This window comes from Melospiza georgiana, chromosome 1, assembly GCF_028018845.1.
Source record: "Melospiza georgiana isolate bMelGeo1 chromosome 1, bMelGeo1.pri, whole genome shotgun sequence".
NCBI classification, from domain to species: Eukaryota; Metazoa; Chordata; class Aves; order Passeriformes; family Passerellidae; genus Melospiza; species Melospiza georgiana.
The window spans coordinates 71,824,246-71,850,982 of record NC_080430.1 but is presented as its reverse complement, the minus strand read 5'-3'; the positions used below and the strand labels follow the sequence as shown (position 1 = coordinate 71,850,982).

The 26,737-nt window shown below is 39.3% G+C and overlaps 1 protein-coding gene across 1 annotated transcript in view; it reads left to right on the top strand.

Annotated features, from left to right (window-relative positions):
• The window catches only part of GMDS (GDP-mannose 4,6-dehydratase), a 409,482-nt gene that overhangs the window by 301,833 nt on the left and 80,912 nt on the right, over positions 1-26,737 (top strand). The window contains exon 8 of the mRNA XM_058027867.1: positions 23,871-23,989. Coding sequence (XP_057883850.1) covers positions 23,871-23,989 — 119 coding nt within the window. The remainder of the gene's footprint in view (positions 1-23,870; positions 23,990-26,737) is intronic.

The following is a 26,737-nucleotide window of genomic DNA, read 5'->3' as shown; positions in this document are numbered from 1 at the left end:
GAAATGAAACTGTCCCCAGTGTTTTGACACCAGATTTGACAAATGCATAAAAATTACAATAGCTCTCCACAATGCTTACAGCACTCTAACCTAAATACTTTACCTATCGTAATTTCTTTCACTCTGGGCTTCAAAAATATTTTACACATGCTACCAAGATGTGGTTTCTTCATGTGAGTTAGTGAAGTTATGCTCTGCATATGCTAGCATAATGGAAGGGAAGAGTCAGGCTTAGCTTTTTGAAGTTTTTCCTATCTGCATTTTATATGTGAAATGTAATCTTCATCCACACAGTTGTCTAATGGCAACAAAACCCCTATATACTGCACTTTGTGCATAATAGACAGATTTTGCAGCTTCATAGATGCCATTATGGGGGAGTCTCAAATGCTCACTATCCACTCTAACAGCAGAGAGAGAGATTTCTGTAGTAGTTCATCTTACCAAATGTGAAACCTGTCAGCAGCTGTGATGCCATGGCCTGCATAAGTTATGGGACCTTTCGTCCACCCTTCCACTCTCCTCCTCTGACTTGGTCTTTTCTGTGCCGTGCGTCCACTTGCTTGCTGTGTGTCCTTCAGGAGAAGGAAGAACAGCCAGAGAATGTGTGCTGAAGCAAAGAGGCAGGGCAAGGAATGCAGGCTTTGCTCAGGAACACACAAATTGCAAGTGCAGAAGTTAAGGAGGATAAAGCCATATATCCCTTTGTTATAAATGCAGGGTAGCATGCACATAATAAAATTGAAAATTTAAAATAACCAAACCAGCAGAATATACCAAAACACTGTGCACACACACACGTGCACACAGAGCTGTTCCCTTGGAGAGAGGATGTGAGAGAGAGCAGGGAAACCACAAATGAGGGAGGTTAGTCATGTTGCTTAATGAACTGCTGGAAGCTTTTCAGATACTGTGGTGATGAGGGAAATGTGCATAGAACAGTATAATGTTCCTCATCTGATATTATCTAGGAGTTCAAAAGAAGCAGCAGCAGCAACACAATAAAGCAGCTCACTGGTATGTTATTAAAAGGTATCTTCAGCTTTCCTGCTTGACAGATATTTCTTGTTTTAAGTTACACTTCTACTTCCAATATTTAGACCCAAGACAACAAAGTAATAATTGAGGTACTGACTAGCTAACACAATGCATTTATGCAAACCAGTTTTTTTACAGTAGAAATAGCTTGCTAATGTTTTAGCTCTGGAAATTGAACTCCTCAAAAATAGCAGTATTCTGTATTTTTGTGCTCTCCATGTTTTACATTTTTTCTGTAATTTCCCACCAGTGTGTTCAACAAATAACCAGTCATTTCATATTGCAAAGGCACAATGGGAAGGAAAATCTGCATTGTTACTTTTAGAGGCTAAGAGAGAAAATTATAATATTTACTCGTGTTCCTGATGCAGTGTAACAAAAGTTTGTGTTTTGCATCATGCTGACTAAAACTAATGGGAATAGTCCATGTCATCTCAGAAGTAGTTGTTCTAGTTTGCTGTTTTCTACTGTCTTTTGTTGGTTAGATTGCCTGTAAGCATGACTCACAACATCAGCCCTCCAAAGGATGGATGAAGCCTCATTTATATCTAAATTTAGTATCTCTCTGCAGGGTGGCTTATTATGTAAAGAGAATTATGAAGTTCTGGTCAGACTTCTTCTTACAGAGGACAAACACTCCATGATTGCTCATAGCAGGGTATCAATATTGGAGGCACAATCTTCTTGAAGCGCACACAAAGAGGCACTGGAAAATCATGGCATTAAATCCTTTCTTCTGTAAAACCACCCTGAAATTCTGGAAAAGTTTTGGTGCCCATGCCTTGCTATTGCAACAACTTAGTGTCTTACATTGATATATGTAATTGAAGATATGTATGAATCACATTTCCTGTTATGAAAAAACTTGAAAACTAGATGAGCTGTGAGCTGAATTTTGAGGCATGGCTGCAGCATTTCACAAAGCTATCAACAGAGAGTGAAATATATGTGATGAAGTCAGAAGTGTGAGGAGGATGGGGACAAGTGTGGCTGCAGGAGTGGATGGCACAGCAGGGAACTACATGCAGTGTGTCCTGCGTACTCTGATGCCTGAAATATGCAATTCAGAGTTGGCTCGTATGCTTCAGAGCCCCTTGGTGACTTGTGACTAAAATCAGTAGAGTTGTTTTTTTTTTTTAATTAACTCTCTTATTTTGATGAGTGTGTTAGTGAACCTATGTGAGATCATCAGCTATTTTATGGGGTTAAGTTTGAGAGTAACTCAAGAGGCAAGAATATCTGTTTCTACAATCTGGTTTTATTTGTGATTCATCTCTGACTTTCCACTCTCACACTCTCCATGCTAGATTGCCAATTATTTACTTGCATTCAAATACCCAGGTGGTACTTGACCAGGATCTGATTCCTCTGTACTCATTAAAAGTCTGGTGGGATCTCTGATGACTTCCCATGGTCAGGCACTGAGGTTTAGGTCCCTTCCAGAGCGCTACGTCTCGGCTGACACACAGCTTGGTGGCTGATGCTCTGCAGGAGCCCTCATTCAAATAGTGGGATAGCAGGAATCTGGCAGAGGCTCCTATGCCAAATAAATTGTTTCTGTTATCACTAAGCTCTTTCTTTGTATTTTCTTGTCTTGCCTGCACCTAGGTTTTAGCAGTTACCTGTGTGAATTTTGTGATATCTGTTACATGATGTTAGCTTTTTTTTTTTTATTTTAACCCACCTTTGGCTACTTTCACTGGAGAAAAAGCATTGTGTGTGATCTTTTTACCCCTCCATTCTCCTGCTCAGAAATATATCCCAATTTAAACATTAGCGAAATCAAACATTAACATGGGAGTTAATGTTTTAAAATAATGATCTCCTGCCGGAAGCCTGTTGGTCCTGACATGCTGCCAACTACAAAATCTAAATGAAGTTAGAACCAGAAGAAAATAAACTTACTCTATTTTCATTCTCTACTAACATCTTTTGTTGCATCTGAAAACTTGATCACTATATTTTATAGTACTGAGTTCTTTCAGTAATGGATTGCAGGTGCCACATTTCTGCTAAACAATATTTAGGCTACTTAGTTTTATTGTTTGGTTTAATTTCTTGAGTGAGTGATTTCACCAGGTCATCAAAGTTTCTAATTCCCGTTCTTGCAAACAACAGTGAAGGGAATTGAGACCACTGAATATGAACTTTGGAGAGATGGTAGGTATTACAAATATGTGTAAAAGAAAAGTTAGCAGCAAACTGTATAAAATATATGCACGTGTCCATGAAGACGTTGTCCAGAAATCTCATGACAAGTGATTGCAGTGATAACTTTTACAGAATTAAGAGACACTTTTTATTTCTGTAATACTGTGTAGAGTTTAGGTGCTGTTGTCATCCTATAGAATATAATATTCAAAAGTGAATTAGAGGTCTTGTGGTAAAACAAACCTGGGAATTAGCAGCAGATGATTCTGGGGCACACAGTATCCCAGAGTCTGACCACCACATAGACATGAATTATGACCCTGAGCATGATTTTTAAGACTGAGTGGGTGATATTTGGCCTCTGGAGCAGAACTTGGACAGCCTATAGCATGTAGTGGTGTACATAGCACAGCAGTGGGTTGTTCTATTCTGGAGAACACTTTGTAATGATGTAAGAGGCAATAAGCAGGATTATGAATGCAACAGGGAGACATAACTGTGAATTTTAATTTTGGGTTTACTTGGCCTTTGGCACATGATTTCATTTCCCATAGACAATCTAAACACACTGTAAAGACTACCATGGGACCTGGATGCATTCACTAATGTAGGGTGCGGCGATTTCCTGTCTGTCTGATTTCAAATTATGATTAGCATCTAGTTCTCTTATGGAAGTTACTTCACTGATCATTATTTAGAAAGTATTTTTAAAATAAATTTTTAAGTTACTTAATACAATGTGTTCTTAGGAAAGTCACCACCAAACCTTTTAAAATAGATTCACGTGTCCATCAAGACATTGCCCTGACATGCCACAAGTAATTGCCTAAGAAATATATGATTATTTTATCTATAACAGCCTTTCTCCCCTGTATCCTCCCCTAGAACTAATTCACAGGGAAAAGTGTTTGATTTTTTGTACTTTGACTTGCTATTTATGAGGCTTGATATAAGTGTGAGATTTTTTACAACGGAGTTGGATAACATTAAATAAATTAAAAGCATTTACTGTCTTCCTTATGGATGATGACATATGGTTTACATAGCTAATGCATACAGAATATGAAAAATATAAAGTATTATTTTATATTCAAATTATAATCTGCATAATCTCTCTTAGTTTTCATTCAGTACTTCCTCTTTCAAAACACTGTACTTCACAGGCCTCAGTTCAGGGAAGAACTTCAGTCTGGGCATAAATCTAATTAAAGTCCACAGATTTAATCCCCTTCAAGCAACAAGCATGTATTCAAGTCTTTTGCTTAATTGTGGTGGAGTAAAGGTATGTTTGAAATTAAGAACAAGCACAGCTATTTTGATGAACTGGAGATTTATCTTGGAGCATCAAACCTACTATGGAAAATTCATAAAGTAAGCATTGCCTCCTAATTACTGTGCTCATTTTAGCAAGTGCTGTAATCATAGGAACAAATTTACATAGTATTTACCAAGAGACAAGAACCTCTGTATGCCTCTGATGTGTGTGGAGCTGCAAACTGAACACACACAGACAACATCTAAAGAAAAAGAGTTATGAAAAAAAATCCTACTTGTGAAATTATTATGGGAAGATGATGGTTTAACACTTTTTATAGGACACTAATATAGTTTACTCTTCCAATGAATACTTTCTCTTCACATTGTTGATGTATGGAAAAATGCTATATAGTATCTAGTTGTTAGATTTTTCTAAGGGATTTTGGTAGATGCCACAATATAATAAAATAAAAGACCTGCCAGCTTTCTCTTACCACAAAGACAGGATACACTCTCCAGTGTACCTCTAACTGCCTGTCCAACAGGCCACAGTAATCTGGCTGGATTAGGATGTGTTTTTGCTACAGTGCCTCCTTCCTCTTCCTCAGTGGCATTCCCAGGTCCGAGTCATGACTGAAGGTGTGCTTAGAAAGGAGTATATTGGGATTGCCCAAGGAAAGAATGACTTCCTTTCGAGACTCAGATACATGGACTTTTACTTCAATTAAGAGATGAAATGTCTTGGCACACATACAAAGAATTTGTGTTCCATTTGAGCAGCCATGCCTGCTGGTGAGATCAGGGCTGATCCAGGCATCTTGATGACAGCTTATACAGCTCTTTGGCAGATATTTGTTTTTCCCTTATGGTTGCAGGGTGTTATAGACTGCCCACTGTCCAGCCTCTACACACAGATCCATGGGTACAACCTCTAGGGGTGTCGACACTGAGAGCTTTCTGGGCTGAATTGGGGAGGACAAGGGAAATAAGTCATCTCTCATCTCTCCCAGTTAATTTTCTTTCAGAACACTAAGAAATGAAAACAAGTTTGAACTGCCAACATTTTCTTGTTTGCATTTTATCCTCTACTTGATCAAAATAACCTCTATATGTCAATCCACTTAAAACAGGAGGGCAGTGAGTGCCCCCTTTGGTGTCATATTTACACCATTGATGCCTAAAGCTGCCGAGAATTAGAGATGAGCAAGCAGATGCTATCAGCAGAGTTGGGCATGCACTGCAGTGATAAGACAGGAGATGTTTCCTGGCTTAATCCTTGCAGGAAGCAATGTTCAATTGTTGTGGCCCTCCAGACCAGTCCTGGTCTGGCCTCAGCCTCTCCCAGCCCTCTTTGTCTGCTCTTGGGGACACTGAAGCTGAAGTGTCCATCTGACTGGAAAGAGCAAAGGGTTTCCATGCCAGCATCCCATGCACTTCCCTTGATAGGACAGGAGCAGTAGGTGGGGAAATGCATAAAAAATTTCATACTGCTGGTCAGGTGTGCTGCGCAAGGTATGTTCAGCCTTTCCAATTGTAATTACTATGTATTAGTTGTTATGCAAAGCCAGCAGCATTTAAAAGGAAACAAACTAAAAAAACCCAGACACTGGAGTTCTGCACAATCTTTCTCCAAAGCTGGCAAGTCTGAACTTCATTTTTGAAGATGTTGTTCTGTAAACAAGCCATTTGTTTTACAACACATGGTTGGATGTCTCATATGAACTGCAGCCTCTGCCTGAAGTTTCCCATACATTCTGGTCCTTTGTAATAGCTCCTTCCTGTGTGCATTCCCTAGTTACATTCAGGCTTGGCCATTTCCTTAGCCATCCAACACGGTATCTCTCCCTTTGTCAACTCCTATTTTGGCCAGACTTGCAGTAATTTAATATTTTTTGTCCTGCTGTTCCTTTGCCAAATTTTGCTGGAAATAAGGCAGTAGGAAATCAGGAGTCATTGGGCACACAACCAAATGCATGTGAAGTCCATAAGACTTAGTAAACAAGACAAAAAATTCTGTCTGTCTGTTTTATACTAAATATATAAGAGGAGGTGAAAGGTTTTCTGTTGTGAACTGGGTTGGCTGTACAGTAGAGGGGATTGGGGGGAAATGCAATTTTAAGTGTTTATCCTCTTTCTTTCAAAACTGGAGTCCTTATAAATGATATAATTGGAAAGCCTTATATATGATCTTGATGATAAAAAAGCTCATTACTTTGACTAGAAAATAAAAAATTGGACTTTTCATTACACTATACAGTCTTAAGAGTGACTTGTGAACTGGTTGAGTTTTAGTGGCTACTATTTTGATTTCTGTGTCAGTATTATTGGGATGCTGTTAAACTGGACACATTAGCCTACGCTAATTAACTGATTAACTACAGGAGTTTTTCAAAACCTATATTCAGTTGTTGAGTTTTTGTAGGTAACATTTAACAGGATAAAGCAATAAAATTCTTGACTTACACACCTGATAGACAGAGGCATCACTTTGAACCTAGTGTGTTTGTAATGTGTGACCACAATCTTATCACTACTGTTATTATTACTGTTCATACTACTACTATTACCCCTACTACTATTAGGAATTCTCTGATCAGTCTGTGTTTCATATACTGATTAAATCATTCATTCTGTAGTTTTATTAAAACTTTTGCACAGTTAGGATATAAGTATTTCTTTGTGATGGAAAGAATGGTCTTGGCTCTGCTTTTTATTACAGTAGTGCAAATCTTGAATAATTTAATTGTCAATGTAACAGTGCCAAGGAAACAGCAAATTTAGGCCTGATGTGTGTTTGCTATTGTCCTTAGAATTAGTTTACTCTCTTCTAAGTACTTCCATTCATAAATGATGTGTCATTTTAGCAACCATAATTGCCTTCTGAAACAATGTTTTTGTTGTTTTTCTAAGGATTTCCCAAAGTTAGAGGAGTGTTTTGGTTTTGTTTTAGAAAATGAAACACAGTTTTAAACCTGGGTCAGATGCCAGAAAATGTTCTCCTCTCCTCCCCCTTCCTCTTCATCTGCCTTTTTCTCTGAGCCCCATATCAACTCTTTCCTTTACCTGCAGAGCCTAAATTACTTCATGAAAGGTCTGAGCTTGTTGAAGCTGCCTGATTTTCCTGGATTTTGGGCTGGGGGCATGGGGAAAAAAGAAAACCTAAACAACAAAAATAAAAGAAAAAAGAAAACAGAACGGGAGCAGACACTTAAGGCAGAGTTGCATGTTGCTTTGTGTAGCTGATCCAAGATAGCAGATGCACTGGGTACACTTAACCCATCACAAATCTAAGTGCTTTCACTTAATGTTCTTCATACCCAGCCTGAAGATGATACATTTACTTTGGCTCCACAACAGGGAATACAAAAGGAAACATTAACTGACCAGCAGTCATGTTTCAGTGTTGTGTGGCATCTCTGTGTGGTGTTGGTACTGGAACATGGCTGTATTTCCCCTTCATATATGTGCATAAGTGCCCTTTGGTGCATAAGGTTAAATCTGTGTAATAAAATATTCAGGATCAAGATGTCAACTGTGTTCTGGTTTCCCTGACATTCTCACACTTTTAATCTTAAAAAATAAAAATTCCCCTCACCATATTTGTTTGTTTTGCTTTCTGTTCTTTTAATAACTTCATTTTCTCAAAGGTAGGGGAAATAAGTCGTTGCTGAACTTGCAAAAACCAGCTAGAAACTTTCAAAGGTACCTTTAAATCTAGGATTAGAAAAGTCAGCACTTTCCTTTTGTGTGAAACCTTTCCCTGCTTATGAGACGTAGGTTTGTTTCACATCTGCCAAGTTTAAATCATTTTTAGAAGCATAAACATTTTTTTGGACATTTGAATTCAGAGAGCAGTAACATTAATATGTCAAGAGACAAAGTGTTCAAGAAAGTAGAAATGATACATAAATCACTCCTTAAACAAAGTTATGCTTTGCTTGCTCAATACAGACATTATATTGTTTTGATTTTGTATGGATAATTGGAAACTTTAACTTTGTGACTTCTTTGTCCAGTCTAATAACAAGTTGACTCCTGAGGTTTCTGAAAGTTCCCTCTTGCTCTTCCATTTGTATAATTTAGAGATAGAAGATGTCAAAAATAGGGAAGGAAAGAGAGAGGGGAGGAAGAGCGAGAAAGGCTTAAAGGCTTCTTCCAGCAGTAGGTACAGGAGTCCATCAGCAGAACTACCCCTGCTGAGCTGGCAGCTGCTTCCCTAAGTTCAGAGAGGTCACCATGGCTTCTTTCCTGTTTCTCCTCCAGGCATTGAATTGCTGGGGGAATTGGAAAAAAAGGCATCTTCCTTTCTTGCCCTGCGACATAAAGACAAAATCCTTCCTCCCTATCTGTGTTCTGGTGAGGCATGTAAAAGTTCAGATGTGATGAAAATTATTTGGGTTACTGTGATACTTTTACTCAGAAATATCTGAAAGACATTACAGACTAATTGACATACCAGGATATGCATATGACATCTGAGGATGTGCTCTCCTGTGCATGATGAATTTGAAAATGCAAGGATTTTCTTCACCATTAACTTGCTGCTTTCTCAGGAGATAAAACAGATTATTTGGTAAATCCTTCTAAATACTGTTGCTGATAATTTAGGACAATGCAGACTAATGTATCCAGTTAAAACTTGAGAAGGAGAAAATATGTTTTTAAGGAAACAGAACACAAGCTGAGCCCTCTGTAGATAAAGAAAAAAAGTAAGAAAATTCAATGTTTATAGTAAGAGCTGTAAGAGTTTATCACTCACCATACATGTTGTTCCTCATAGTGCAGTATGTGATGGGTTACGATGAAATAGTACAGCAAATTTTAATTCAGTTGCATTAAACCCCCATGTGGGCTTGTCCACAGCACCAGAGAGTTCTGAATTTAGGTAGATGAAAAGGAGAACTCTAATTGTGAGAGAGGATGTGTTTAATGCATGTATAAGTAGATTTGTTGAGATCACACCTTTAGTCTCATTGGGTTAATTTTCCTATTTGCACCTTCCCAGGAAATCTTACAATAAAGACAAAAGCCTATAGCTGTCAAGTCTCCTTCCTTGTGGTTCTGATTCAAATATTTGAAGTTAGGTTGGTTATTTTTTGGACACAAATATGAATTTTTATCCTTTGTTTTGGCATTTAAAAGGGGTTAGAATCTTATTTAGCACTCTGTCGCTGCCAGCTAATCATATATTTCACATGCTTATTTTTCCCTAATTATTCACCAGACTGTAGCAACTTTGAACTGTTTATATATAAAGTCTGGTGTTTGAAAGAGAGTTATATTTGAAATTTCCCTCTGTTTTTTAAGTACTTCAACTCACATGCAGTGCCAAGTATGCCTTTCCAGTACATAATAATAGGGATCTAATTGCACCAGTTTCCCAAGGGGCGCAAAAGTAGAAAAGCAGAGCCTGCGTGGAAAACACCCTTGCTTTTTCGCCTTTGGCCGTGACAGGCTCCTACATACGGAATGAAATTCCATCCTCACAGAAGTGTATAGGGAAGATTTGGCTGACTCCAGGGGGGCTGGATTTGGGCCCACATGCCTGATTTCAGGGTGTGATTTTGGTGATGAAGCAAGCTTTAAGGAGTGGGTTAGAATATTCACTGTGGAAGGAAGTTATTTTGATATGTTTTCTCCAGTCTCTCTCCCATGCTGGAATAACTTTCTCCTTTGGAGTATGATTTCATCTTTCTGAGGAAGACTAGGAAAAGCACTTACTAAAGAGGCACTCAGCTTCTGGAAAAGCTCAGTGGGAAAATTTGCTTTTTGACTGCACGTGTACAAACTCGGTGGCATCCATGGCAAAGCAGTGGTCCTTCTGTGAAAAAGAGACAGTTATGAGAGGAGTAAAAACCCTGGTTTAGCCTGCTGGTGCCCCAAGATCTGCCGACTTGAAATCATGTTTCCCAGCAGATCACTGCCCTCAGAGTGTAGCTGAGGGGCCATGCTAATATTTCCTTCCTGAAGGGAGAGAGCGCATTGGGTTGTCCTTAATGTGAACTGCATGAACTTTTGTACCTTTTCCTTTTCTTCTTGTCTTCTCAGAAGGAGGAGGATTTGTCCCAATATAGCCAAAGCATGCTGTTATGCAGGACTGGCTTATAAACAGCATTTAATAAAGATTTCCCTCTCTAATCTCATGTTTTCAAGAATAATGTGGATTTCATTCATATTGTACTGAATTAGGTGGTCTCACTTTATTACTACCAATATATTTAACAATATTTTGAAGTGTGAATTCCTGGGTCTCCCCAGCTCAGTTTTTCCCATAGATGAAGCTCAGGCAATGAGGTGTTTGGGGTATATTTTTGTTTTAACTCCTGTTTCCCTAGCGTGAGTTGTAACAACCTCAGCCCAAGTAAAAAAAATTCTGATTTGCTCCCCATCCTGTTTGTGTACAGAAAATCAAATCCTTGTTTTGGAGCTATCTGCTGTGGTGGTTGCTGGGATTGCTACACTGCTGGGAGATGAGGTGGGAGATCGCTGGCTGTGTTGATCTACCTTTGTGTCTTACCTTGCCCTTCAGTTGCATGGGAAACATTATTGCAGAAGACCGTGGAGATGTTGCCATTCCCTCTACTCCAACTTACCTTTTTTTCCATCATCCATTGAAGAAACCCAAATAAAACTCTGTGTACACAAGCAATGAAAAAAAAAACCCAAAATGCACGTTTGGGACTTGGTTGTATTTGCTAAGCCTATACACGTATGCATTATAGTAGTGTTGCATGTTAAAACATTCATGTTTCTTGATTATAAAGCTCATCTAAAGTACATCAGTGCTTATCTTTTACCATTCACTCAGTGCCCTACGTAGTCACACACAAACAGGCAAAACAGTAACTAATCAGACCTTTTAGAGCTGCCTAACCCACTTTTTGTCTTTATTATGAAACTAAGATTTGGTCAACTGAGGTCAAGTTGTGCACTTAACACAGCTTCCATTATAGTCAGTGAACTCTGTAACAGAGAGTAAAGTCAAAATATAAACAGAGAACATTTCTGCAGCAGCTCTGGGCTGGGATTAACTTGGATCACCTAGTCTTCTGCTTTTAATGAAATTCTCTCCCTTGTATTTTCTTGTTTGGAAGAGAGTCCAAAGTTATCTCATGCTAATTTAGTTAGGCAGTGCCCTCCAGGGATGTCACAGGCCTCCATGACCTCTCCAGAGAGACTCAGCAAAAGGATGAGGAGAATTAAACATTCCTGAGAAATTGCAAAGCGGGAGCCCCCAGAGATTTCACATAGAAATGAGCTCCAGACTAGCTGCCAGAGACCCAAGTCACCTTTTCAGCACTTCCTTGACGTGTCTCTGCCAGTCCCATCTGGCTTGATTCAGGGGGTCAGCACGGGGACTGAGAGGTGGCAGCTAGAGAGGGCAGGATTCGAGGGAGGTCTGAATACAGTAGTCCTAGGCTTTGGATGCTTCTCCAAGTTGTGCAGCAAGATGGTTTTATTTCCTTTCCTTCCCACACGGTCTCATGCTTTGCTTTTTTCTTTGTGCTGAAAAGGGGAAGAATTCTAAGTGAGGAGGTTTAATAGTAAGTTTAGTTGTTATTTCAACATGTGATGCCACAGTTTGTTTCATACCTGGTTTTACAACTGCCTCTTGGGTCAAATGCAGTAGCTCTCTGTGGCATCAGAGAGCTACTTACAGTGACATGAACTACATACCCAACTTTCTTATGTTGGTGGGCTGTAGAAATTAATGAAATTCATTTCACATGACGCCAGACTTAGGCATAGTTTACAGGACAAAATATTTCTCTGGGAGAATCTTCAAAGAGCTAATTTACAAGTTTCCTTCAATTATTTTGCAAAAAGGGAAAAAATAAATTTTCTGAAGTATAGGCAAGAGAGCAAAAGACACCACTGTTTCTTGGTTATTAGTATCTTGATCACCTGAGTAGTTATCTCACTTATTTCTTGCATGATGACAAAAAGTGTGCACTATCTCAAGAAATGTCTATTATGTTGAATTTTGGAGAATATAATCTAACAGTGATTTCTGTGTGATCTCATCCTTACATTTCCTTGCTCCTTTGTCTTTAATTAGTCCAGAGCTAGTCAGTGCTAAGGAAGAATGTTTGAATTCTCACCTTTTGCTATGAAAATGCCAAGTCAAATCTAATTATATAACAAATAATAAACTTCATGATGAAATTTCTGTGCTACTCTTAACTTTCTTAAAGCACTCTAGTTGCATAAATAGTATTACTCCAGCTTCACAGACAGCAGAATTTGGGCTGTAAGATTAAATGCTTTAGTGGAGGCCCCAAAGAGAGTGATTAACGCTGCTGAGATTGGAACACTGCTCATCATTTTGCTGGATCAAACTGAAACCAATAAGCAGGCTGGACCTAAAGCTGGATCCTTGTAATTAAAATATGGTTTATGGTATAAAATATGGTATATTTTGTAGGATAGCTACAACAAAAAATATGCAGAACAGAGAGTTGTGTTCATGTGAAATGTTTTTTGGCTGTTAAGTTATAAATCTCTGAGAAGAAGAATAAAAAAATTGAATGAGACTTGCATATGGAAACCAGCATATAAGGGATGATGGTGTCATTGTGGTGATAAATCCATTGCATTCTGCAATGACTCATGCCTGTGCCACTGTTGTTTGCCTGAGAACAGACCTCTGGCCCTTGCCAAGTAATGCGTGTGGGAACGCTGTTGCCGGTGTCTGACCTGCGGGAGTCATTCCAGCCTTAATGGCAGGATACCTTGTGTGTGGAGTCTCGTTCATGTCCACTGGGGAGGGAGGGCTCCGAATTCGTCTGGATGTGATAGGAGCAATGACTTCTGACATGCATGTAACAGAGATTTATTGCAAGCAAAAGTTGAAGTGTGATAATGCTACTGGGGTATTCTGTAATAATATGGTAAAACACTTGTCGTCACTTCATCTCAGGCAGTGAAAGTCAATTGTATATGCTACACAGAGACAGATAAAAAACATAAGTACACTTAAAACTTCATATGGTTTGCATTTTTCGTAACAGCTCTCCTGACTCTAATATAAGACAGGTTTTAATTTTGTTTTGGGTAAGTGGATGTGCTTACAGTCTCACACCCACAATTCCATGGCTTTAAATAGAATCGCTCCCAGGGTGCATAAAAGAACACATGCTGTTATGTGAAGGATTTATCCAGGATGCCAGGATTGTATTTATTGCTGGGAACAAACTGAATAAAATTTTCTATCCCATTCTGACACTAGCCCATGGAGAGCAGTGTATCTATGGTTTCAGTGCAGATCCTTCTCTTTCCCTGACGCAGGATTTGGTACAAATGACTGCTGCAGCAGGAACAGTAATTACTAATGATGGTGGAATCAGAATGGCCAGAGCAAGCCAAGGGAAGGTCAATGCAAAATGCCCCCCAAATGTATTTTTGAGCATGCTCGAAAGCAATCTTCACATTGCCTTTTCACATCTGCTCAGCACAGCCAGACTTCTAAAACACATCCTTTGGTTTCTGGGATCATTTTGCTGTTGCCTTTTTTTTTTTTAGCTGAGATTTCCATGCCCCAATTTGGACCCTGAGCACAGAGGAACTCAGTCAGAGCAACGGTAGTGTTAACACTGAGGCAGCAAGTCTGTGAGGCAGATTCCTCTGTCCCAGGGCTGGGGTTAAAACCGCCAGACTCTTTGCATAAGTTGTTGTATCACATGGTGGCCTTTTTGGGTACTGTTGGCCTAAAATTGAACTTGTGACATGAGGTAAAAATAAAAAAGAAAATAAATCCCTCTGTATTGCATTACCGTATCCCTGAGGCATCAAAGTCGTGCGCTTGTCTCAGTCTGTACTCAGCCAGGAAAATTTAGCATCAAATTCCAAACTGTTGTCACCTGAAATGTTCTGGTAAAGGAAAAAAAAAAAAAAAAAAAAAAAAAAACATTGTACCAGGAATGATATTACTTTAGCATCCTTTTTTTCCTTTTTTCAGGTGACTTCTTGTTTTTTATAGTTAGTAAAACAGTACCTAATGTGCAATTTTACTATTGTCTTATAAGTTACAATGACTTAATGGTGGAAATCTTTCTTACTTCCTACTACAGTGCACTGAAAACTGCAATAAAATCAAAAAGTGAAGTTCAGTGATGTGTTTAAGGCTCTTTATTTACACCGATTATTCAAAGATTCTAATTTTTAAGAGCCCAATCAATATAAATATTTTTCTCAAGAGAAGTAAATTAACATTTTAATTAAATTATTTTAGATTAATATTCAGGAATGTAACATCTTGGGAAACTCATTGCAGTCTGAGGAGAAAATGTATGATGTTCAAAAGTGCAAAGCAAGAACTCTGGAAATTTGCAGGGGAAATATAAATTTTGAAATAAATTCCAGGTTAATTTGATGTTATTAACTCACTCTTTCTCCCTGCATTTTTTTTTCAATAATACTGTTCATAAATTTTTTGTCAGTGCTCTTGCTTTGTTACTCTTATGATGCTAAAAGATTATTCTTCTTCCTCCCCAGTTATACCCTCGAACATGTATAAACATTGTGAAGTGCGGCTTTATTATGTCTGAGCCTATCTGCCTGTGCTCTGGCACTTCTCTGCTGCTCTTAGCAATTTTTTTAGAGTACAAGTAGTGGTTTAACCTGAGTCAGGGCCCGTTACTGGATAGGCACTGGACAGACCTACAAACCTGGAGATGGGAAGCTAACAAGCTGCAGAGGCAGTTTTGACAGGCAGGACGAAAGCAAAGGGAGATTTGGAGAGAGAAAATAATTTTCTGAGTTGTGGTATGGACAACAGCATTTTTGTTTCTGTGGAGATCAGCAGTACTTTGGCCCATAGGTCATGCTGTCCCTCTACACCCTCAGAAGGAGCACAAGTCAGCTTGTGCTTAGCTGTAAGTGCTTAAGCAATCCCGGAAAGAAATAGGAGGTAAACAGGTGTTAGAAGCAGGAACCAGGATCTTTTTATAGTCAAATGTTGCACTGTAAACATTCTGTGATCAATATCTACTTTGTGATCACTATTATGAGGCTGATAGTTCTGCTCCAGTGAACATGCCAGTACCTGACTTGAAAGCCTCATCTATTTTCTTGTGGTTAGATCATGGCCCCAACCAGCCCTTCCTGGCATGGGGCCCTAAGACTCCTCTGCCCTCACCGCAACCTGGGTACAACCCTTTACTTTAGCGGTGAGTAATCCTGTCAAATGCGAGTCTGCCTCTTTGTGAGGAGGTATTTTGTCTTACATTCATATAAAAATAGCAGGGAAAATTAATTCTGGAAGGGTAAAAAGGGAGGGGAAAGCGGGTCAAATATCTTTCCGAATTGTCTGCTAGGTGGAGCCTGGGAAACATGTATTTGTTCTATAGTCTTGTCTACGAAATTCAAATCTGAGTGGTTAAAACTCTCGCATACTTTCTGCAATTCAAATTTTTCTTCTTTTTTCCCTCTCTCTTTAGCTTTGAATTTCTTTCCCCTTTCTCTTAAACAGAATTTAAAGAAGCTCTTTGTTAGCAATTGCAACAATATCCTCCAAAATTAAAATGAAAGAAACAGAGCATATGTGCATCCTTTCTGTATTTTTTCATTAATTTACTTTGTGTCACACATGTCACTTCCAATCTAACCACTTGAAGAATAAACAAACCATTGTGGACCTAAAAATCTGTTCAAAACTTTTTGGCAGGAAAAAGGGACTATATTAATTTTCATTGTTGGTTGAGGTTTCCCAACAAGCAGCTTTACTGTTTCTTTTTTGCCTCCAGCTAGCAACTAAAGATCAGTTATAAAACTGTATACAAATACTTCCACATATTGAAAGAACAATATTTTGACATTCAGTGACACAAGGGAAAAAAAAAAGGAGTAATCTAGTTTTTGATAACACAATGAGAACTTTGTGTTCACCCGAGGTCCATGTGAGAAACATCATGTTGCGTTAACAGGGAAGGCTGACCTTTAAGGTTTATCTGGATTATAATTCTTGTGGTTTTTATTAATAGAGCTGCCTACTAAAGTTTCATGAGTCCTCCCTGAGATCTGTAAAACAATTGGCCTATCTACTTATGAGAGAGAAGTTAGACAGTATTTCCTAGTATTTCCTACAGATGTGAGGGCTTTTGTTTCGGAAGACATTGATATTGTTTTCCTTTGAGATGGTCCACAAAGATTATCAGGTATTTTATTATCTTAGTAACTTTGTAATTGTTGGATTATTATCTTTCAATGTATCAACTACACTCTTTCAACTTGAAAGAAAATATCATGGACCTGAACACAGCTGTGCTCTGAACAAGTTCACCTCTAGAGCCAAATAACAGAATTTGACTAAATATGCAAGCATGCTTCAAATTGCTTCTGTGGAAATTTCTCAAGTGAAACTTCAAAAATTTCTGAGAAAATTTATAAAATTAGTCCCTATCTCATACTATCTCCTAAGAGACTTGCTGTTTGTTTACTTTCTTGGGATTCTTAAGGTAAATTGTCCATTGTTTCTTATTAAATGATGTGTTTTTTCTCTCAGAGGAAATTGTTTTCATCTCAAATCTGTTCCCATTTTGTATTTTTTGTGTCAGCAATGTCTATGGTTTGCAAATGTCACTTTTCTGAATGGAAGCAGCTGCCATGTCATAAGTACTCAATGTCTCCTCTGCATGAGCAGAAAAGACACAGCTGAAGGAAAAACTTTGGGCACAGACTTTGGAGTCCTTATGTTCAGCATTACACAGTTAAGGAAGAAGCATATCAAAATGTATTTAGACTGATGAGATCTGATAGATACTCAAATGGTGTTCAGAAGGGTTTTTCCATGAATGGGGGTTCCTTGAGCAACAGATCTTGCACCAATGCTGCGATTTTTGGTAATCTGAGAAAGCAGGATGATGACTCTTTAGAGGAAAGGAAGAGGCATGTGTCCTGCCCTTTTTGGGAAGTACCTCTGTTGCTGGAGGTTTTGAGAAAGGGTTGAGCATGTGAAGAGTCACCAATTGCAATGATAGACAGTGGCTTTAATCCTGAACTTATGTTTGCCTTTCAAATACCAACTGTGACAGCCCAGTAAGGCTCTTATTTATTGGGTGTGCACCCTTGTTTTTCAAGTAGCTGAGCAAGAAGGGCTGTAATTTAGGGGGGAAAAGGCCAGGTAATACATTGATTATGCATACTCCCATATTCCTGCTGTCACTGGCTTCTTGGGAGTATCAGCATGCCTGGCAGCACATCCCTGTGGTTTTCCTTGGCAAGAGTCTCCCTGCTGTGCTTGTCTTGACCTATAACATTGTCAGAAACAAGTACTAAAGCAATAGTCATTACTCTAGACTGAGCTCCCATTGTGGCAGGGAGCATGGGATCATACCCAGCACTTTTGTACATTGGCTGTCAGGCAGGGACAGCTTACCATTTACTCTGTTCACAGCACTTTTGTGCTGCGCTTCAGCTTCACTGGTGTTTTTCAGCCATGTGTGCTGTGCCCCTGTTGTGTGCAAAACACGTGTAAGGAGATTTTTTTTCCCCCTCTGCTGTGTATTATATCTAAGTCTCACTGTCTTTACATAATCTCCTTATACAACACACTGTGATGCCTACGGGGTACACCCAGGACACACCTACTCTTTTAACAGTCGCAGAAGTCAATCAGATGTGGGTGACTCAGCCCCCAGAGCAGCGCAGCACCTTTTCTTCCTTCTCTGCCCCTCCAAAAGCGAGTAAACAGATAAACTGGGAGCCGGTTTGGCTTCAGAGCTCTGAGTCAATGCCCCGTCTCACTTTTCTGAGGCACGACCATCAATTGTGGTCAGTTGTGCAGCAGCTTGAGAAACCGCAGCCCGTCAGCTGGGTTGTGTCAGGAGGAGCCGGGCGATGGCATCTGGAGCTGCTCGGCATCCCAGGCCGGCAGGAAGTGCGTGGGCAGGACAGCTCCACACGTCGCTCGGCACGGGAGATGCCAGCAGCCTCCATCAATGCCAGCGCAGTTGAGCTGGGACAATGCAGAGAGGGAGGTGGTACAATAGCCCTCTCTTCTGTGCCACGAATGGAGCAGTCCCTCATGATGCACGCAGGAACAGCAGTCATGCCAGGCCTTTGTGCTCGCCATATGGGGGGAAGGCTCTCCTTTGCTCCCACATCCCTGCAAAGGCTCATCATGCTTTGGCCCAAAATGCTCAATTCTCCTTCTCAGTGGTGACCCCAGCAGGATAGCTGTGTTTGGGATCACTAGACTACCATATCCAACCCACTCAATGCTTCTGCCCACTTCTAGACAATAGAGTACGGAATACCATAAAGGCAGAATTTCTATAAATGGTGATAAAGTACTGTTGGCTCTCTCCAGGTGGTGATGTTTTATGACTTAGTCAGAAATTGCTCCCTGATTGTTGACAGCCTTGAGGTAACCCATTCCTTCCGCAGTGATAAGTAAGTAGAGCTAGACATTCACCAGCCTCTGCTTCTTTGCCTCTGAAGCTCACAGACAATGCACCATGCATCAGGCTGCAACTATCTCTTCCATCTCCTAAAGTAAACATTACTGATTTGGTTTGATTTTTTTTTTTTCTTCATGTGTGGCAAATACAGAGTCAGAATTTCTCTGACTAGAGATAACACCTAGAAATACACGAGAAAGTGAGTTTTTTTACAGTATAGGTCTTGGGAAAAGCTGCTATGTAGCAGTGCAAGGCAATAGTAACTAGTACCAACAGGAACATTTTCTATTTATCCCATTGCGGGACCTGGTCGGTCATATCTCTTTTGGGTCTTGAATTGGATGAGACATATGAAAAGGCTTTATACTTATTCTTTTGGAAAAAAAAAAAAAAAAGTCTTTTATTTCTAGAGCAGAAATTATCCACTGATTTAAAATAATAAAAGCTGAATTTATTTTTGCTCTTGAATAGGAAGATACCTGATTATGAGCCCATTTTAATTATACATAGTACGAGAGCAGACAGTGAAACAAAAGTCTCAATATATGGAGTTAAACATAACCTCAACTACCGGATCTTTGTTACCCATGGATGACAGCCCAGTTAATAAATGTTTTCTTACTGGGGTGCTAGACTGGAAGTTAATGGTGAAACACATCTACAACATACTCTAGATTCTCGAGACAAGCAGACACTTCACAACCATAGTGACAATGGCATGCACAAAATGTATCTGTGTGGGGATTGTGTTAGTCAAACTTGGATTTTCCCACTTACTAGCCCAGATGCAAACAATGCATAAGTAAAGAAATTTGGGCAGGGAGAAGACTGGTTCATGTTTGGGGTATGTTGCTTAAAAATGGTGCTTACTACTGGCAGGGGTTTATATAGAGAAAAGGGTAGAGGGGAAAGATGAAAGAGGAAAGATTTTGGCAGAGGCTGGAGTTCAGGCATGCAGAACAGATATCCTAGTCCACATAATCATAAAAGTGTGTCTGCTTGCTAGACTAGTTACATGTCTCCTTTTAGCTTTCTCTCTTTGAAAGTAAATGACATAGAAGTACCTTTAGACTTTGTGACTCGCTAGACCAGAGCCAAAAAGAATTCAAAGATGAAAAATATGTTTGCCACTTTTGTCATTAAGGGAAGAGTCTAAGTGAGAGAGTTGAAGCCTAAATTGTTTCCATGGTAATTTTCTCCTCCTTTTAAACATCTACCCATATTTTGTTATTTGGACAGAGCAAAAAATTAGGAAGAGGGTGGCAGAACTGAAAACAAGTAATTTCTTTACTTGCTGTCAGCCCATCCAAAAAAAGCCTTTACAAAGAAATGCAGGAAAATCCTCAATTCTCAGTTCCTGCAACAGAAAACTTCTTAAAATATATGACCTTGTGATGGTTAAAAGATATCCAAGAGCCAAAGCTGGGCAATGTTTTTATCCCAGTTCAGCCATGTCATGGGTCGGGTGGTTCAGCATGTGAACAGGAAGGTGAGAATGGTGAACTTTTGCCTCGGTTGTGCAGTCCATCAGAGAATAAATGGAGCAAATCACTCTGCAGCTGGATCGGGAGGTGAACGGCTGAATACCTCTCACACAGAGGCCTTTGTGTTCTGGACATGATCTAGCATTATGATGGGACACACTAGTCTGAGGTTTTGTAGCAATTACTAACCCATTATCAGGCTAGAACATGAGACCATTTATCTTCTAATTCAGAGTGTCACCTGTTCTTCATTTGCCAGTCAATAACCATTAATTACTTTCAGTGGAAATTTAAACAAAGCTTTTCCCCTCTGTTAAAACCAGTAAGCCATTCAGTAATGACAAATAAACCTGGAGCTGTATCACCCCCCTTCCTCTCATTCTCAGACTTGAGTCTGGTACAATATGAATTCTTAAAGGAAATGCCTAGAAATTCATAGGTCAAGGACCTTTATTAGTCTGATGTGAGGAGAATCACATTCCTGGCACTTGATGTAGGGAAATGATATAGCTACTGCCTGTACATGGATGTTTTATTGGTTGTCAAGGGCTGTACCTGAGGAAATATAATTTTGACTGTAGAACTTCTTCAATGTTTTTTCTCTCTTCTGGCTTGCCTTGGCAATTTTTTACAGACTGTTCACGCAAACCGATTCAAAGCAACAGCATTTGGTCACCTTCCTCAAAGCAAAACAGAGCTATCACTTACTTTGTAATTTTTAGCATTTTAATTTCTTTCATACCTGATTGGATTGAGGTAATTCTAAGTGCCAACAACTATAAATGCCAGAAAAAATAAAAGAACACACAGAGATAGACTCTCAAGTAACCATTAATCTAAACATTCTTTCCTGGTAGGATTTGAAGCAAAAATCACTTTTAGCAACTCTTTCTGCATTGTTTGATCATTTCTAAGCTGATCCTGTTGAAATTCATTGCAGTTTAAGTCGCATTGCTGAGACACTGATTGCTTGCTTTTTGAAATGGTAGACAAGAGTTGATAAATCCAAATTCATAAAACCTCATTGGGCCCAGTGTCAAAGGCTGTTTTTTGTTAGGATTTTGCCACTGCCTCCTTCAGTGTAGGGTGTGATTCAGAGTAAAGGGAAACTTTCAACTCTATTTCATACTAATACAAAAAGTAATGTGTAAATATTTTAAATACTCACTGGATTGCTGAATGTCTTGGCATTGAAACTGTGTCAAAAGAATTACAATACAGAGGTGTTTGAAAGTGGAGGGGTGGCAAAAATTGTTGGAAGTCTGATCCTGCTTCTGCTTAGACACATTAATATTACTTGAACAACATAGTAAATAGCAGGTGCTTATGCTAATTGCATATTAGGTCAACCAGTGTAGCATTTTTGGGTAAGGGGGAATTTTTACCAATAAATGATATTTTGTTGTTATTGCATCTCTCTCCAATGTAACTGACACAAGCATGTCAAGGCAAGAAAAGGAGTTCATTATGTACAGCAAACATCCACCAAAGCTGGAAGAAGTACCACTGCCCCTGATTGACTGATTGTCTAATGTTGGAAATCCTTTTTTGCCCAAAGAGTGCCCTCTCCTATGAGGAGGCATGTTGTTTTCAGCTAGACTGCTTAAGGAAGCCTGAATGTCTATGAAATCAGGGACTAGGCTGGGAGAACCAAAACTATCAAGCACTCATCTTATAGATACTCCTGTTACCTTTCTGTGCAGCTGCTGCTACTGTGAATCTTTCAGGCTTGTCCAGTCATGAAGAAACAGAAGCTGGTGATTTACAGTGACCTCTCAAATCAGCAGGGAAACCCCAGTGTTCCAAAAAAGCTCATATGAGAGATACAAGTTAAGACATCTCCTCCCCACAAGATGAGTTTCATCAGCCATTTGGGTATTTCTGCGTCATTGGCTAGGATGTTCAATCCTGGAAAGGAAAAATAAAGTTGCTGCCATTGTCCTGCCCAGCAGGTCATCTCCCTAAAGCTCAATTTATAATTTATGTCAAGGACTTACACAGCAGTTGCCCAAAACCGAGCTTTCCATGCACATTCAAGAAGTAAAAAGGTTCAAAAGGAGCATGTTAATAAAATCTTGTCCCAGCTTTGGAAGATGCATAAAATAATAACTGTAAAGAAAAATGGCTCACACTTATAACCATTTAAGTGGAATGTATTGCCTTGCTATGCAGACCACTGATTTATTGAGAATAGAGGGGAAAAATTGAATATTTCAGGTGGTATTTACCAAGAGAAACTGGGCTATCCCAGAGCTTTTATTAATCTGATTTGCAGAGTATCCACTACCATCAAGGGACCTACTAAAGTTGTTTTCTTTAAAGCTGATGTGAAGAGGTCAATGCAAATAGCATCATGGATTACAATGTGAGAGGATGACAGTACTTTTTACCATATGGAGAGAGAGTTGATTTATTTTGTTTCCCTTTTCTGGTTATTTATTAAACAAGGATCGTGCCATACAGGTATTCCCTTTTCCTCTCCAAAGGAAATGGAGTGTTTGCATCATTTTGATTGATCTAAAGTAATAATTATTCTGTACACCTACAGCTCCTATGCAATCAAACAGTCCAGTCACTAGAGCACTGCCTTGCACATCAGAAAATTGAAATGTACCTGTGGTGATATCTCAGACAAGTCACACATGTCTTTGAATACCTCTTTTCCATCTGTTTTCCAGCTTTCAGGCTGACTTAGCTGGACAGCCCTCTGAGATGGCGCCCACCCATCCTTACTTTCTTGTGGGAGAGGACTCTGTGAAAGACATTGCTGTGGGAATTAAAAACTGGTCCCATGAAATGCAAATATGTTGGCAGTCAGATGAAGTTTTGCTTCAAAAGATGCTGCAAAACTCTTGCTGCATGAAGACTCCTCTGAAACTGATGTTAATGATTGTGTTGCTTTTCCACCAGGGTTTTCTCATTCCTGTGTGAAAAGTTTATTCTACCGTACTTTAATATTAACATTCAACACATATTCAGCAGGGAAACCAGATTAACTTGGTTAAATACCTTTAAAAATACTTACTCTTAATTAAAATCTCAGTTTAGGCAAAACAAATGTGGCAGAAGAAGCAGCTGAAAGGACCCGTATTTTCATGCTTCACTGAGTTTGACATCATTCTGTAGCAGACAGACAACAGCACTCTGGACTGAAACATTACAAAATTTTGATCTTTTCCCTATATCAATGTCAATTCATGCAGTGCTTTAAACAAGTGAATCCATGCTTATGAGCACTAAACCAAGTCTCAGTGTTCAAAAGTAAACATATTAAAGTCTCCCCTGCAGAAACTCCTGCTGTGAAACAAATTGAAAATCAAATACAGCACTGTTTTCTGTAATAAGAAATAATTGAACTCTTTTCAGAGTTGCACTGAACTGGTTAATAGCCACTGTGTAAAGAAAGTGCTAATTTCCCCAGCTTGGGGTATGTGTGTGTACATGTAGTTATTTCCAAATCAAAAATGCGGTAACACAATATCATGTACCAAAGAGGCCACTTACATGTGCACTGAATCTGACTTTGTTTATCTTTCTGCAGGCCATGTGGTTGATGTTGCAAACGGATGAGCCTGAGGACTTTGTCATAGCCACTGGGGAGGTCCACAGCGTCCGTGAATTTGTGGAAAAGTCATTTAAGCACATTGGGAAAACCATTGTGTAAGTATAAGGAGGAGAGAGTAGCCACAGGTTGAACATTTTCAGCCTCTCATATCTACTGGGATAAAACAGAGTATTTTTTGTCTACATTCTTCTTTCCCCCCCCTCCCACTTTCTTCTTGTAGCATATGAGACCTTCCATGCAGATATATCTAGTGTTGCCCCCCAGATCATAAGATAAAAAGATAGATGGGTTAATCTAAATTTTGTTATCAAAGTCTTCATTCTTTGTTCTCCCTGTCTTGGGGTAGGGAAGCCCCTCCAAAGATGTTAGTACCAGGGTGCTGATCATCACCTTCCTGCAAGAGGGGCTTTTCTGCCCAATTCCCTGTTCTGTGCCCCAGATCCCCACAGTCCTGCTCCCACCCTCTGCCATCTGAAGAGGAGGTGACACCTACCAGCCCTGTTCTTTCCAGGTGACAGCCCATCAGTCACACTGCATGGCTCACGTAGCAAACCGCTCCACATTCCTACCAGCTCTTCTCCTATTATGCCGTAGAAATGTTGAGCAGTGGGTGCAGAATGTTTACAATGCATATTCCACATAGTTTGATTGAAAATACAAAATTCCTTCCCAAGGCCGTATAATAAAACCAGGATGGCTTGGTGAGCGCTTTCTGTAATTTATATTTTTATTGTTTATTATTTTTTCAATTTCCCTCCTTCTGTATCTTCTCTGGGCCCCATGCATCAACATACCAATCTCAGCTGGAAAAGGGAGAGGAAAGCCACAGGCTCTTCCATGACGCTAGCGCCAGGGGTGTTCCTCAGGCCATCAAAGTCACTTGTGCAGCTGGTGAACTTTTGACAGGGCCAATAAGTTTTACTTGGGAACAAAAACTTGACAAATTCAATAAATATGCAGAAGTGCACAGATATATACAGTATTATTTGAACAGCCAGTGGGTGGCTGGGGAGGTAATAACATTTTCTCCTCAATGAGTTTTTAGTCTGGTTTCAATTTTTGGCATCAACTTCCAGAAAAAAAAAATTCTGATGAGGGAGAGAGAGACCATATAAATAGTATTTCTAACCCAAAAGCTCAGTTTGGGGAATATGTTTCTCTCAATGTTTTTCACATTTCTTGATTGCAAGATGTCCCAGTAATCACACATTGTCCCATATACCTTTAGAGTACTAAGGTTTGAAAGTCTAAAGGGGAAATAGTTGGAGCTCTAATAATTGCTTTGTCTTTCTTAATTTTTCTTCTCTTTTTATAGTTTAGTTTCTTGTGTTTATAAGTTAATTCTACCTAGTAAGAACAGATAGGAAAATCCTGCAGATTCAACTGCTCCATATAAGTAAGAATTATAGTGATTTGGAGAACTACATTGTCCCTGTCTAATATTATTTGTCAAAGCAACAATGAATGTTTGGTGAACAACTGTTTCAATTTTTAAATTTTGATTACCCACAATTAGAGTCTGATATGTAAAGGTCAGTACCTACCTGAATGTCTTTATTTGCAGATGTTCCCTACCTCACAGTTTCTTTTGATATCACTTAATTTATCCATTACTTTAAAACTGAACCCCCTGCTTTGGTGCTGTTCTAAGAAGTCTCAGCATTTCCCAAGAGTGACAAATCAGCATGCGCTGTTCAGAAAGCAAATTAAGTCCTCAAGAAAACCTAAAGAAAACAACAAGGCCAGAAATAAAAGTGAAAGTACTTCTATTAATAGCTTCTGCTATAGAGGGGATATTAAAGGATTACTTCAGATTTAGTTGTTCCTAACACTCAAAGTTTTGTGTCCTATTTGTTTAATTTTATTTTGCTTACATATGGCTCCATATGGTAGACTGTGTATCATTCACGTTGATGTTTAATGCAGTCAGTATTTCAACTGAATCAGTCACAATCTTATCTCTGGAAAAAACTTTACAGTATAACTCCAAATGTGAAGTAGAGCAGGTATTTTGTGTGTATGAAGGCACAGTTGCCTTTTTTTATTACTAATCAATAGCAGCAATTTGCAAAAATTGTGTAAGAACTCACATGACACTGACTGACACGGATTTTTAGGAACATTAATTGCTTTAGAAATGCAGGCTTGGTTTTCTATTCCCCTTGGCTCTTCTAAGTTTTTCTTTCCTGTGAATAAATTTTTAATTCCTAAGCCATTTACAGGTGATATATAAGTAACTATACATATGGGGACTGAGGTGACATTTTGAGTGCTAGTGATAATTTTGTTGCTGATCATTTTGACAGTGGTGTAACTCTGAACATTTTGCATGCAGCCTGTTCAGATAAACCTTTCCCCCTGCTCCCAAGGCGAGAATAACATTACAACATACCCACTACTCATCCTGTAGCCGTTGCTCATCTTTCAAATTGCACTAAATGTAAAATATTCCTCAGGATTTGGGAAGTTTTGTTAAGAACCTCCATAGTTTTTCCAGGTGTCAGCCTGACCCATGCCTTTGCAGCACACACACATGGTCCTTGGCCAGCTGTCTGGTAACCTCTGTCTGGCAACCTTTCTTTGAAAGCCCCAATGAATTTCTACTCCCACCTCCTCCAGTTTGAATATATCTCCTTCAGGGAGTAGCCTGGCAGAAAAACCCTCCCTTTTAGCATTGTGAGACCCCACTGGTGAGTCCCATTTATCTGTTACTTTTCAGTTTATGAGGCACATAAGAACCAATGCACCAGAGTGCAACAGCTAAACAAGTTCCCTCAAGGATGGCTCTCTTTTTCCTATTACTGTTCCTCAAAGTTTGGTTGAGTTATCTGAGGTTTCTGGGG